The sequence below is a fragment of the Pelophylax lessonae genome (assembly GCF_965119305.1).
Source record: "Pelophylax lessonae genome assembly, chromosome: 1".
Classification (NCBI taxonomy): domain Eukaryota; kingdom Metazoa; phylum Chordata; class Amphibia; order Anura; family Ranidae; genus Pelophylax; species Pelophylax lessonae.
This window is the reverse complement of record NC_138768.1, coordinates 608,681,548-608,696,583: the sequence shown is the minus strand read 5'-3', so window position 1 is coordinate 608,696,583 and position 15,036 is coordinate 608,681,548. Positions and strand designations below refer to the sequence as shown.

At 44.2% G+C, this 15,036-nt stretch overlaps 1 protein-coding gene across 1 annotated transcript in view; it reads left to right on the top strand.

Moving 5' to 3' along the window:
* Positions 1-15,036, top strand: part of PAPSS1 (3'-phosphoadenosine 5'-phosphosulfate synthase 1) — a 287,717-nt gene that overhangs the window by 206,901 nt on the left and 65,780 nt on the right. The window contains exons 8-9 of the mRNA XM_082242974.1: positions 1,483-1,688; positions 13,199-13,334. Coding sequence (XP_082099100.1) covers positions 1,483-1,688; positions 13,199-13,334 — 342 coding nt within the window. The remainder of the gene's footprint in view (positions 1-1,482; positions 1,689-13,198; positions 13,335-15,036) is intronic.

Below are 15,036 nucleotides of genomic sequence, written 5' to 3'. Positions count from 1 at the left end.
AGCCAGAAAACGTCCCTGCCAAAAACTGCTGATAACAGCCTATCTGTGCATGGACACATAGGATAACATGCTGGGGAGTTTACTGACTGTAGAAAAAAAATGTCTGAGGCCAAAAACAGCAGCTGTAAAAATGTCCAGTGTGCACGAGGCCTAATACAAAATATTTTGTTCAAGCAGAAAAACAACCAAGTCATCCACAAAGTCTGCCCCTTTTTATTATTAATATTAGGTAAATTAAAATATTTTTTTTTCTTAATGGTTGTAAAACCTTCGTTTTTTTTTTTTGTACTTTATTGCATTCTATGCATTTAGGTATAAACCGACTATGCTGCATGTGTCCTCACCCCCCTTATACTTAAGCCCAATTCCGATCCAGCGCTGTGTATGAGAGCAGCGGCTCTCCTGGTTCTGTCCCTCCTTGCTGCACAGATTGATAAAAGCGGGAGCCATTTTCTTACGCTGCTCTCAATCAAATTCTGTGACAAGAGGGATGGGGCGGAGCTGCCCTGTCTGTGTTAATGAGCACAGACAAGGCAGCTCAGGAACGAGGCCCCACAGTGCCCCCTTGGGAATCAGCTTTCAGTGAGGCACTCACCGAAGAGGAGGAGCCCAGAGCTCCGACGGGGGACCCCAGAAGAGGAGGAGTGGGGCTGCTTTGTGCAATACCATTGCACAGAGCAGGTAGGCATACCATTTTTTTTTTTTTTTTTTTTTTTTTAAAGGAAAAAAAAATGGTCCTTTAATGTTACTTTAATTTTATTGTCTGAGTATAGATTAACATTTGTCCCAGGCATGTCCAAATCTACTTACTGTTGACTGGCTCACTACGTCTCCTGAAAGTCTGTTCCAAGCATCAACTACTCTTTTGGGAAAATAATACTTTCTAAGATTAGTTTTGAGCTTTCATCCTGCTAGTTTGAGGTCAGGCAGGAGGAAAGTTCAAACTTTTCTATCTTTGTTTCTCCTGGTGGAAGCCTAGGGTAAACTTCAGGTTGGGATGGCAATCTTACACAGGGCTGAGGACTCCCTACCTACCCCCGTGTGACATTACTGGGTGTCTGATTGACCAATGGCTAAGCTTTACTGCGGTCAGGAAGAAGGGTAGTGTACTTAGTGTTTTTCTTCCCACACAGCAATAAAGAGGGAGCAAAGAAAAGGCAAGTATGTGCTGCTGCTGGAGGCCACATTTAAGTCAGTTTTATTTTGGTCTGCAAGTAAAAAAACACAGGGCCATGTTAAAGGGTAATCATAATGCTCATCGCCCTAGAGCGCACAGAGTGTGTTATAAATTAGTATTTTTTTTTTTTATTGAATATTTGAGTTGCATTTGTTTATTGCATTTCTATTGTACAGGGGCACATTTCTTTCTTTATATGGTCTGTGCAAAATATAAAATTGTTTTACTTCAGTTGCTCCTGAAAGATATTTTTTCTGGAGTTTGTCATCCTTAAATCTAATCCATAATATATACAATTTTCACAGGGGGTGTTATTAATTTGTCTGTACCGATTGTGCTTACGGCTACCAATGAGGATAAGCAAAGGCTTGATGGCTGCACAGCATTTGCCTTGATATATGAAGGCAGAAGAGTGGCTATACTACGTCATCCTGAGTTCTATGAGCACAGAAAAGAGGAACGTTGTGCTAGACAGTGGGGGACAACCTGTAAGGAGCACCCATACATTAAGGTGAGGCCAGCTAAAGTTATAGTTTTTTTAAACTTTATTTTTTAGAAAAAATGCTTCAATGCTTTTTGAAATCCATAATAGAAATGAACATCAATGTACAGTTGGGCCAAGGGTAACATTTTTGTAGTATGGCGTACGGTATGCATTTTGAAGAGATGATGTTTGAGGTTAGAGATCACAGACTGTATAGAATCTGGGATACATGTTAAAAAATCCACTTTCTCTATCGTTCATTGATGGATGCAGTCTCTGATCCATATCAGTAGGGTTATGCTGCCCCCTACAGGAGTAGGACACTGAGCAGAAAAAAGTTCTGGCTACGCCAATGGGCAGTCCCAGGGGGTATACCCTCTCTCTTCCTGCATAGAATGTCAGTTTTAATCTGCCTAGTCAGGAGTAAGGACATAGTTCCTTGCTGGGATCTCTGGTCCTGGCAAAGTTTTTTTTCTAGATAGTTTTTTTTTTTTTTTTTTAATTAGCTTTTCTCTGGATTTTTTCCTGTGAAATCTACAAGCAACTATGCCGGATATGGGCGATGGGCTGTATAGATCCAGTGGTCACCCCAGCCGGCCAACTAGCACGCGCAGGCCTTGGCTCCGCACTGGGTTGGCCGCCGTATAGTCCCACTGGATGGGGACTGGCCCGCAAGTAAAACGTCACACCAGGTCGCACACGACCGGGTTTAGGCCCGAGTCGCAGCGTTCCTCTGTGGCCGACAGCCCCCCACTTCAGGGGAGAGGGGTTCTGTCAGGAGATTGCGTCCGCCTGTTCCAGTATGGTGAGTAAATGTGTAAATGTTCCCCCCTCTTCCCCTGGCGGATTTTGGGGTGGACGCGGGCCCCTCCCTGGGACAGTCGGACCCTCAAATTCCCGGGTTCCCCTCTGTCCTGTCACACACCCCCCTTCTACCTGCCCCTCCCCCCCCCCACTGCTGGGGGCTATTGGGCCTACCCCTGAGGGCTGGGACCATGCTTCAGGCTGGATGTGGGGGCAGGGGGTTCGGTCCCGGACGAACGATCATGCAGGGGAGGGGTCTCTACCTGTTACTCCAGGGCCCACCTTCCAATCGATCCCGTTCTGGAGTCTGGGGGGTCCTCAATTGCTCTGCCGTCCGCGCGGGGCCACCATTCTCTTGTAGCCTCATGTGCTGAGGAGATTGGTACACCCGGCACTGCCATTTTGCAGTGACTTTCTCTAATAGGAATCAGAATGGGAGTTCCTGGAGGCATTTTTTTGTGTGTGGCGCCCCTCCCTATACCCTGGGCTGTTGTTCAGATCCTCCCCTTTTGGATTGAGATTGCTGCTGACACGTGCTGTGCAGACGTTCTGGGCCTCCTGGTGTATCTTTGATACAGGGTGGTGAGTCTGGGGGTCTCTCTCTGTCTGCTGGGAGTTTCCAGTGTGCTTTTGCCTGACCTCTGGGGGCGCTGTAGCGCGGTGGGATGTTTAAAAAAAAAAAAACTTTTTTGTGTCATTTTTTTTTCAACTTTTACTGACGGGTTCCCCTGGTGCAACATGGACCCTACAGATCATGTATCCCGATCTGACCCCCTCAGGGAGGCCGCAGGGCCTTTCGGACCCCGCCTGTCCATGTATGCAATTCCGGTGGTCCTGTAATCGTTTGTGTCCTGGGTGGAGGTGGCCTTTAAAAGGCGAGGTGCTAAGAAACACCCTCCGCCTACCCCTGCCTCATCTGATGTCTCAGATTCTGAGTCTGAATCAGCCACCGCAGACGCGGGTCTCCCTTATGGGTCTGCTACCTCGCGCCCTGTCTCCTCTGACAGTGAGGATGACATCTCTACCTTTGTCATCACGCAAGAAAAGGCGCTGGTGGGCACACTGGTTGTATCTGTGCATGAGACCCTTAAAATGGAGGACGCAGCTGCGACTGTGGCGCAGGTTAGGTTTGGCACTAGCCATCCAGAGCGGCAAAGGTTTTTCCCTTTCCGGCGTACTTTGACAACATGGTCAAAAAAGAATGGGACTGCCCACAGCATTCCCCTAGGGTGCCTAAGCGGATTGCTAGACTCTACCCCTTTGAGGAGTCCCTTATCAAAAAGTGGACTGTGCCACCTACGGTGGATCCTCTGGTCTCGAGACTGAATAAATCTACCATGATCCCAGTGGAGGATTCCCCGCCCTTTTAGGATCCAGTGGATAGAAAGGCAGAGTCTGTGGCCTGCAATATGTACTCCCTGGCGAGGTCTGCACTGAGACCGGGGTTTACTATTGCCCTTGTCTCGCAAACTTTGACTGAATGGGCAAAGTTGCTACGCCGTGACCTGGAGGGTAAACAGGTCCCCCCTGCCTTTGCTGAGCTGTTGGACCAGCTGGTGCAGGGGCTGCAATTTTTTTGCGATGCCTCGCTGGATACTGCTCCCATGTTGGGTGGACTGTCGGTTTCGGCAGTGGTCTTCTGGCGTTTACTTTGGCTAAAGTGCTGGTCTGCAGGATCAGACCTCAAAGAAGGCCGTGACTGATCTACCTTTTTAAGGAGATCGCCTGTTTGGGGCTACCCTGGATGACATTATCAAAGGTCTCACAGGGGGTAAGCGTACCATTCTCCCACAGGCTAACAAGGGTAAGTACCCTCCCTTTCAGCACACAAGAAGTTTTTTGTCCCTCATGGTCAGTCGATAGGGCAAAGTCCTTCAAGACTCCCTCGGTTTGGTCCCAAGAGACCCTCGTCTGGAAAACACAATTCGAGTTTCTCCAGACCTGAGGACAAGGCCCCTTCGGCCTGAAGGTGCGCCCTCACCCGTATCTGGAAGGGGGGACGTCTTGCCGGTTCCCGGACCTGTGGCTATCCTGGATAGTACAACAGGGAGTAATTGTTCCAGTTCTGTGTGCGGATCGTTTGCAGGGCTAGTATTCAAACCTGTTTGTGTTCTCCAGGTAAGAAGGCAAGGTGTGTCCAATCCTGGACCTGAAGGCACTGAATTGCTTCGTGGAAGTTCAATAATTCAAGATGGAATCTGGTCACACGGTGGTGGCTTCCCTACATCAGGGAGATTTTCTGGCCTCCATAGATATCGAAAATGCCTGCCTTCACATCACAATATGTGCAGGACACCAACGGTTTCTGCGCTTTGCCGTGGGAGAGGATCAATATCAATTCGTGGCGTTATCCTTTGGTCTCACCTCTGCTGTTTGGGTCATCACAAAGGTGTAGGCTCCGGTCCTGGCGTGTTACGTCAGTGAGGGATATCGGTCCTGGGTTACCTGGACGATCTACTTCTCCGTGCAGGTGTCTCCCACGGTGCTGGTGACAAATTTGGAGATCACCATGAGAACTCTGGATTCTGAACCTTCAGAGGTCATCCCTGGTCCCTTCCATGAGACTGGACTATCTGGGCCTGGCTTTGTCTTCCTCCAGAAAAAATGCAAAGACTCCAGACTGCAATTCAGCTGTTGCTGTCCATTCACGCGAGGATCCTCCAGAAGGAAATCCTTCTCAAATGGAACAAGAATCCACATTCCCTGGATATTCAGATCCAGCTGTGCCAGGTGACCAGGGAGTCCCTGATCTGGTGGGTTTGGTCCCCAATGCTCTGGCAAGGGAAATTCCTCCCTATATATTGGACAATGTCAGCACGGATGCAAGTCTGTCCAGGTGGGGAGGGGTTCTCGGCAGGTTGATTGCTAGAGGAGTCTGGTCCCTAGAGGATTTCAGGTTACCGATCAATGTTCTGGAGCTGAGAGCTATCCGGCTTTGCCTAGTCCACTGGACCGAGCACCTGCAGGGTTGTCCAGTGCGCATTCAATCAGACAATGCCACAGCTGTGGCTTATGTCAATCAATAAGAGGGCACCTTGCGGCCCTGGAAGTGGCAGACATTCTTCGGTGGGCGGAATGCTTTGTTCCTGCTCTCTCTGCTGTTCACATTCCAGGAGTGGAAAATTGGCAGGTGGATTACTCAGTCGACAGGCCTTGGATGCAGGGGAATGGTCCCTCCATCTGGAGGTGTTCCAGTAGTTGTGCCTTCGTTGGGTCACTCGAGATGTAGATCTGTGGGCATCTTGAATCAACAGAAAAGTGCAGAGGTTTGTGGTCCGCTCTGGAGACCCTCTGACAGACGCCGCAGACGCGCTGGTGGCCCGGTAGGGTCAGTATTAGTGGATGTATGTCTTTCCTCCTCTCAAGGCACTGTCGGGGCTTCTTTGCAGCATCAAGGCGGGAGGAATTCAGGTCATTCAGACATCGGACTGGCCTCGCCGAGCTTGGTACGCCGACCTGGTCAGGGTAGTCAGACGCTCCTTGGGGACTTCCTCTCAGGGAGGACTTACTGTCTCAGGGGCCAATCTTCCATCCTGCTTTACGGTTGCTGGCTTTCATGGCTTGACTGTTGAAAGCCAGGTGCTGTAGGACAGGGGATTGTCTGCTTCAGTAATTCCCACTCTGCTTAGAGCGAGGAAAGCGAATTCTAGGAAGGTCTATGATCGTACATGGATGTCATACATTGCATGGTGTGAGTCTCTTTGGGCTCCTCCTCACTCTTACTCGGTGGCTCGGATCGTGGCTCTCCAACGAGGTGTTGATCGAAATTTGAGCTTGAACACTATCAAGGGTCAGGTCTCGGCCTTGGCAATTTTTTGTTTCAAAGGCCATTAGCCGACCATTCCCTGATGCGTAACTTCTTCCAGGGGATGCGACACTTGGTACCTCCGGTGCATCCTTCATTGCCACCTTGGGACCTTAATTTAGTGCGGTCGATTCTTCAGGAAACTCCTTTTGAAAGTATTCGGGAGATTCCTCTGCTTACCTGATCCCAGAAGGTGGCCGCCTTGGTGGCTATTACTTCTGCGTGCAGGGTGTCGGAACTGGCAACGTTGTCCTGTTGTCCTACCTATCTAGTGGTTCACAGGGATAAAATGGTACTTCGTCCGGATCCGTCCTTCTTTCCGAAGGTGGTTTCCAGTTTTCACTTGAAATAGGACATCGTGTTACCCTCTTTGTGTCCTACGCCGAAACATTCTAAGGAATTTGCACTGCATACTCTGGATGTGGTTCGGGTAATCAGGGTATACCTAGCGACTACTGAGTCTTTTTGGAAGTCAGATTCGCTCTTTGTACTCACGGATGGCCGCCTGTGTCTGCTGCGACTATTTCCATATGGATCAGACAGATGGTGGTGCAGGCTTATTAGTTTAAGGGTCAGGTTCCACCTGTCCCTGTTAAGGCGCATTCTACTCGACGCTTAGTGCTTCCTGGGCTTTTCACCATCAGGCATCGATGCTTCAGGTTTGCAAGGCAGCTACCTGATCGTCTGTTCACACCTTCACAAAATTTTATAAGGTGGATGTGCTGGCATCTGCTGATTCCTCTTTTGGCCGCAAGTTTTGCATTCTGCTGTTTAAGGTGGCTCTTAGTTTCCCTTGAGGGTGTTTAATTTTTTCTTCGGGTGGGTTTTATCTGTTCTGATGAGTCCTATGTTGCATGGGTGGCTGTTTAGCCTTGGGGACTTATTCTTCTGCTGTTCCCACCCTTCATTTTATGGCACTGCTTTGGGACGTCCCTACTGATTTGGATCAGAGACTGCGTCCGTCAATGAATGATAGAGAGAACTGGATTTTTGACTTACCGTAAAATCCTTTCCTCCCAAGTTCATTGACGGACGCAGTACCCACCCCTCTATTTTGAGTTGGGTTGGTATTATTTCTCTGACACTGCTTTGATACAAAACTGACATCCTATGCAGGAAGAGAGAGGGTATACCCCCTGGGACTGCCCATAGGTGTAGCCAGAAATTTGTTTTCTGCCTAGTGTTCTACTCCTGTAGGGGGCAGCATACCCCTACTGATATTGATCAGAGACTGCATCCATCAGTTAACTTAAGAGAAAAGGATTTTAAGGCAAGTCAAAAATCCAGTTTTCTGGCCTGTCTTAACTTTTTTTTTTTTTTTTACCTCTTTAACTTTAAGTTTTTGTAAGGTTCCTGCATTGCACACAAGACTTCCTCTTGTGGGATGCTTGTCTTCTGCATCTTCCTTTCATTTTCAGGTCAAAGTTTTTGTAGACTCAATAAAGGAATGTCTGCATATAATACAATGGGGCCTGATATGACATTGTATGCTCACTCCTCAATACATTTTAACCATTGTTTGCTGTGTATCTGGGTCGTGTACTCTTACAGAAAGCCATGGTTTCTCTACAAACGGTCTCTCGTCCTCTGTTCTTTGGCTTGAAAACAGTCGCATAAAAGAAAACATGTGCTTGTTCCCCAAGGGTTTGTATGTTTGTTTTTATTTAACTAGATACTCCCAAACTGTGGTAGCTTTCAGTGATGGTTCCAGTCTTTTTCTGTGCAGTTTTTAAGCCTTTACTTTTTAGAAATGTGAAAATAACATTATAGAAAATATCTAAGAACACCAAGTCCTTGTACTATATATACCATTCTGGGAAGGACTACATTCTCTCAAGCTAAGAACCATATATTTCCCTATTCGGGATTTAATAGGCAAGATTAACACATTGTATTAGAAGACATACATTTCAGTCTTTATTGAGTAACAAAACCAATAAAGTCCTTATAAAAACATTAACCTGGCTGACTTTTAAACCTAATTATTTCAATACATTGCAATCGTATGAATACCCATCCATGGTTAACACTATCTTCTGACATGAAGACTTGTGCACAGGGAACATCCAATGTGTTTCAGAGACAAATAGCTCCTTTAGGGGTATATAAATGAAGGGTACAGCATATTTACAACATAATTAAATTTGTTTAGAATATGGAACATACAGTATATACCCATGATACTTGTTCTTACTCACATTGCGATCAATGTAAAAGAAAAAAACAAAAAAGAAAATTAAAGCCCTCTCATTAAAAGCATTGTATGATTGCCACTATTTACTTAGCTACAGTCAATATGGGGCCAAGTCTATGATGTGGACCACTGGGCATTGGTCCACCTATGCATGGACAATAAGAAAAAAATGCCAAAACTATGGTTAACCCTGGATGTATCAAAAAGTTAATAGCCACTACAATTTGAACCTCAAAGTTCCAGAAGTTTGCATAACTAGCACTGACAGCTCATCCAACATTTTGGGGATGTTGACAAGTGTCAAAGCAAACTCGTAAGTTTATGCATTTTCTAAGCTTGACCATGTTTTTGACTAGAGGCTGGACAAAACATTGCAGCAGATGTATGGAAGTGTTAAGTTTTCCAAGCTGCACTTTTAGAATAAAGGGCAATTTCTGATGTAGAAACTCAGTGCTCCTGTTCAACTTACAATGGACAATGGAGCTACTTTTGTTGTTAATTGAAAATGTCAGGAGACCTTTCAAATATGTTCTAAACTGGTAGGCTATGGCCATTCGCAATAAATCCTGAACCATTTTTAAAGTATATTTGAACCCTTACCTTGTGAAAAAAAAAAAAAAAAAAATGTGTTAAAAATAGAAGCAAAAGGTAAAATGTTTGTGTGTACAACAGTATATGTACAGTGTGTGTATTCATATACAATAATAATTTTTTTTTTTTTTATGCATACTTTTTTGTGACCACATAATCTCTGTTCTCAGCTGCACAAGGAGTTTGTGGAGGTGGGGGAGAAGAAACAGAAGTACACTGATCTTCCCAGTGAATGACTGCAGGGGGGGCATGTCAGCAAAAGTCTGACTATTGGAGGACAGGCAGGCTGTTCTCCCAGCACAACCAGTAAACTGACCATGCAGGCCACCATCAGAGATTTCACACAAAGGAAGTAATACAAAGAGAACAGGATGCTTTTTAACACAAGTACATGGTACAACAGACACATGGGGAATATGGAATGTTGGGGTAACATACAATTTAACCGCTTGCCGACCGCCGCAAGTACATATACTGCGGCGGTCAGCCCCTCACAGGCAGAGTGACGTATCGGTACGTCACTAGCCTGTGAGGCTCTGGGGAGCGAGCGCGCGCCGCCGCCGGCGCGCTCCCGCACGGTCACGAACCCCCCGCGCGTGTGACCGGCGGACCCGATGTCCGCCGATCACTCTGCGATCGTCGGGGGAGAGGGAGAAAGGCAGGCAGCTTGTGTAAACAAGCTGCCTGTCATTCTCCCCTGTGTAGAAACACTGATCATATGGTTCTACTATGTAGGACCGTTGATCAGTGTTCCTACAGCTCAAGCCACAGCCAATCACAGTTAGAATCATGCCCCTAGGGACACACACAGCCCCTCCCTCTCAAATAAAGTTAACCCCTTCACTGCCAGTGTAATTTTACAGTAACAGTGCATATATATATATATATATAGCACTGATTACTGTAGAAATGTCACTGGTAACCCCAAAAATGTCAGTCAAGGGTCCGATCTGTCCGCCCCAATGTCGCAGTACCGCAAAAAAAATTGCAGATCGCCGCCATTACGCGTTAAAAAAAAAAACAACAAAAATGACAAAAATCTTTTCCTTTGTTAGTAAACGCGATAACTTTTGCGCAAACCAATCAAAATACGCTTTTTGCGATTTTTTTTTTTTTTTTTTTTTACCAAACATATGTAGCATAAAACAAATTGGCTGAAAATGTTAAAATATTTTGATTTTTACTTTTTTTGGGGGGGGAATTTCATATAAAAAAATGTGAAAAATATTGTTATTTTTGCAAAATTGACGCTCTTTTTTTGTTTATAGCGCGTGATCAATAAATCGCACAGGTGATCAAATACCACCAAAAGAAAGCTCTGTTTGTGGGAAAAAAAGGACGTCAAATTCGTTTAGGTACAGCGTTGCACGACCGCGCAATTGTCCGTTAAAGTCACGCAGTGCCGAATCGCAAAATACCCCCTGGTCTTTTAGCAGCCAAATCCTCCGGGGCTTAAGTGGTTAAAGGAGATGTACAGCCAAAGCTCGTTTGGCTGTACATCTCCTGTGGCTCACAGGAGTGCAGTTCATTCACAGATGTCGGTCCAGGCACCGCATCATCACGACCATGGAGTTGGGATCCGCTAGGTGCCTGGACCAACACCCGGCTCAGCCTCTCAGTGAGCTGCCGAGAGCCTGAGCTGGCTGCTCCACCCCCTCCACAGCTCAGCACTCCAATGAGCGAGGAGAGGGCAGAGCAGAGCAGTCAGCAGCTCACTGCTCCGGGAGCTGTCAGAACCAAGCAATCAGTGGCGTTCGATCACTCAGTTCTCAGTGCAGAGGTACCAGGGGACCGATGCAGCATCGGACCAATGCTGCATCCACCTAGGTAAATATACATGGGGGAGCTTTATTGCCCCCTTGTAACTAGACATAAATCAAAATGTTGATTTATTGTTCATCTCAAGCTGACCTAGTAAGCTTAATTGCCAAAATGGGTAATTTTCGTGTCGCCTGCTTGCGCAGTAGGGCAAATGTGAGTAATACGTTCCATACGCGAGTCAGTTTGTTCCGTTCAACCAGTGGGTTGCTCAAAAAAAAAAAGATTCAATCCCTTGAATTTGTGGATGAGGGAATCCTCCCCACTGAGCTATTGTATTCTGACAATGGTTGGTAGATTGACTTCTGTACAACTACCTTGCCCATACATGAATCGAAATTCGACTGGTCACTGCTGAACCAGCTTAAGTCACACAATCGACCAAAGAGAATTACAGATCTATTTGCAGATAACAGTACACATTCTGTATACACTATACGATTCAGTTGTCTTTAGTTTTTTGATCGGAGTTCCACTGTAATATAAAGGTATTTTGTGTGTACAGTAAAACCTTGGATTGCAAGCATAATGTGTTCCGGAATCGTGCTTGTAATCCAAAGCACTCTTGTATCAAAGCAGATTTCCCCAAGAGAAATAATGGAAACTCCAGATTTTTTCCACATCCTTCAGTCTATAGTCCATAAAAAAGATTATAGCAATGTGACTTCAAGGCAACGCTAGTGAATGCCTGGGTAATCTTTCTGTAATGATGGATTTAAATCACATCAATTAGGATGAGGATCTGACGTAGGACTCATGCACACTGCAGTTAAAAAAAAAAAAAAAGCTGCTTTTATTTCAGCTTAAAGAAGCTTGTGCTTTTTGTGCTCTTGTGCGCGTTTTTATTAAGCTTCTTTGAGCTTTTTTGAGCATAAGTGTTTTTTTTTTTTTTTTCCACAATTGGATAGAAGTCGACTTGAAGTAGTGCAGGAAACTTTTCTAAAGTCGGCGCGACTTTATTAGTGCTAATTAAGACAGCTCTCATTGACTAAAAGGGGATTTCTCTTCTCTTTTATACTTAGTTGTGAGGTGATACTACTCGTATTGCAAACCCTCACTTGTTTATCAAGTTAAATTTTATTTAAAAAAATGTGCTCATCTTGTAAAACACTTGTAGACCAAATCACTGGCAATCCAAGGTTTTACTGCATGTGGGTATTTATTTATTTTTTGTCCTTTTTAATAAGGGTAGGATTATAAACCAGGTCAGGTTTTTTTTTCCTGCCCTCTGTGTCCCATTGGGAAGATTTCCTTTCACTTGCTGTCCTATAGCCAAAACATGAGAGAAAAATCCCTCCAAAGGAGGATAATCACCCGAGTCACCAGAACTAGTGTCCCCATTGTAAGATTTGCACTCTTTGCCTGTTCTTGTGAGAATGTATACTGTGAGATTTTCTTTCACTTTCTTTGATAATGGTAAACAGGACAAATGAGGATGAATTTCCCTTAGGCCCCTTTCACACTTGTGCGACCTAAAAGTCACGCGATTTTGCTGCATTTTTTTTGCCGCGATTGACTGGACTTGAAGCAATATTTATGTCTATGGACCTCAGAACGTATCAAAGTTGGACCAAAGTAGTGTAGGGACTACTTTGAAGTTGTTGCAACTTGAAGTTGCACAGATATGAAGGGTACTCATTGGAAATCATGGAGTACGACTTGTCATGTGACTTTGCAGTCCCAAATCGCAGGGCAAGTTGCACAAGTGTGAAAGGGGCCTAATGGGCACAGACAGCAGTAAAAATGAACAAGCATTCTAATGCGTCTCCATTCTATCCAAAACTAAAAAGAAAACGTTCTGCCTTTTTAGTTCTAATTTAACTCCTCACATTGGAACCTATTGCATTTACAGGTGAGGAAATGTTACTGTTTTTATGAGGAATGTCAGCAAAATATAATGATGATTTTCAGCCTTGATTTTATAAATGTTAGTGTCTACCCAAGAACGGTTTAAAAATAAGCCACTTTATGGCATTTGTGCTTATTTTACGAGCTGTGGACTCCACAAAAGGGCTGTTAGTCTTTGGATAAAAAATTTCCTGTTTCTTTAGTTCAACAGAACAGCTATTGTTTGATTATTTGCTTTACAACCATTTCTCAATGAATTAATACAAAATCCCATGAAATTCCTAATAAAATGAGTTGTTTGCTTTCTAAATCAATATTTAATCTAGTGGAGTCTGAGTATGTGTTAATTATGTGAGGAAGCGAGGCTATCTCTAGATGTATGGTGGTTGTTTTCCATCTCTTTCAAAAAAATGTGTTTTGTTTTTCCCCATTATGAGACCCTTTCCTGTCAGCTTACTTTTAATGCCTTTGCTGCAGATGGTGTTGGAGAGTGGAGAATGGCTGGTGGGGGGAGACCTTCAGGTCCTTGACCGCATTTATTGGGGTGATGGATTAGATCAGTACAGACTGACACCAGCTGAGCTCAAGCAAAAGTTTAAAGACCTGAATGCCGGTAAGTTTATGGAGGACTTTTTTTTATATTTTGCTTTATACGATGCCAAGAAAGGGACAGAAAAGATGTTTATAATTATGAATGTGCTATCCGTACTCTTTTGAGTGGTATGCCAATTTACATAGTGACATTTTACAATGCAGCGCTGGCTGGAATATGTTATTATATGCCCCTTTTAAATCTTCCCTTTCATATCTTTGTTCTGCAATAAAATTGCTAATCCCCTGCATAAAGATATAAAATTTAAGGGTATTTCCCAGCCCTTGCAGCTGCGCATGTAAACAAAAAAAAAACACTCTGGGGGGCTGATAAAGAACCCTTAGATGGAGAAGAGTGGGGTGAAGCTCTAAAGCTGGCTGTAAGCTGATCAAAATGTGGGCAGTCCAGCAGGGATCGATGGAATTTCAATAATTGCCTGGGCTCCCCCACATGACAGTCGATTGTTTTAATTGACTTCTATTGAAGTAACATGTTAGAAATTTTCCAACAAAATTTTCGATCAGTGTATTCTGACATCCAGTGGTATGTGGTGTGGTATTCAAACACACAAGGTTGATGAAGGAATCTGTCAGTTTGTTTTTTGTTTTTTCAATCAGTCAGCTAACTGAAAATGTATGACCACCTCACAAACTTATTTCATGCCTATTTTGTCTTTCCAAAAAAAAAAAAAAATCCTATAACCTTTTAAGTCCCAAGTGTCCACAAACCCGCTGTACCTTTTACCATTTCATTTGGTCATGTTCTAAAATTGAGGACTATTGGCAGGAAGAGATTTATCATTTATTCAAGACTTGGGATCCCCAATAGCTCTAGACTCAAAGGCCAGCCTATTAAGTTTATTTAACACTCCAGACCTAGACAGTTCCCATATTATTTGCTGGCAGAAAGCGTTCAGCTAAACCACCTACTATATCCCCAATGGAAGAGTGATATCAATGCTAACTTTCCATGTAGACCGATTCTTTCTAAGCCCAGAGGTTGCGTTTCAAAATATAATAAAATATGGGGCAAATGGTTATCCTTGGCCAGTACTTGCATTTCACTCGCAGAAAATAAGATTTTTCCTGTATAACCACTTGCCGACCAGCCGCCATACCTGTATGTCGTTTCGCGGGACCGGTAGTGGGGGGCGCGCCAATGGGCTACAGGGGGAGCCAATCAGCAGGTCCGGTGGTCGCGATGTCCGCTGAACACCCGCAATGTCTGCTGGGCATTCACGATTGCTCCCCTTATTGGGATTTTTACCAAATATATGTAGCAGAATACATATTGGTTTAAAATGATGAAAACATTTGTATTTTGAATTTTTTTTTTATTGGGAATGTTTTATAGCAGAATCATATTGTTTATTTTTTTTCAGAATTTTCGCTATTTTATTTTTTTTTTGTTTATTGCGCAAAAAATAAAAATTGCACAGGTGATCGAATACCACTAAAAGAAAGCTCTATTTGTGGGAAAAAAAAGGACATCAAGTTTATTTGGGTACAGCATCGCACGACCACGCAATTGTCAGCTAAATTAACGTAGTGCAGTATCGCAAAAATGGCCAGGTCATTAAGGGGGTAAAACCTTCCGGTCCAGAAGTTGGTAACTAGAATAACCTAGATTCTTTTGCACGTGTGGATAACTTTTTTTTATTTTAATTTCAAAAGGTTTTACTTTAAAAAAGAAAGTTGTGTGTAATATTTACATATAAAATTTA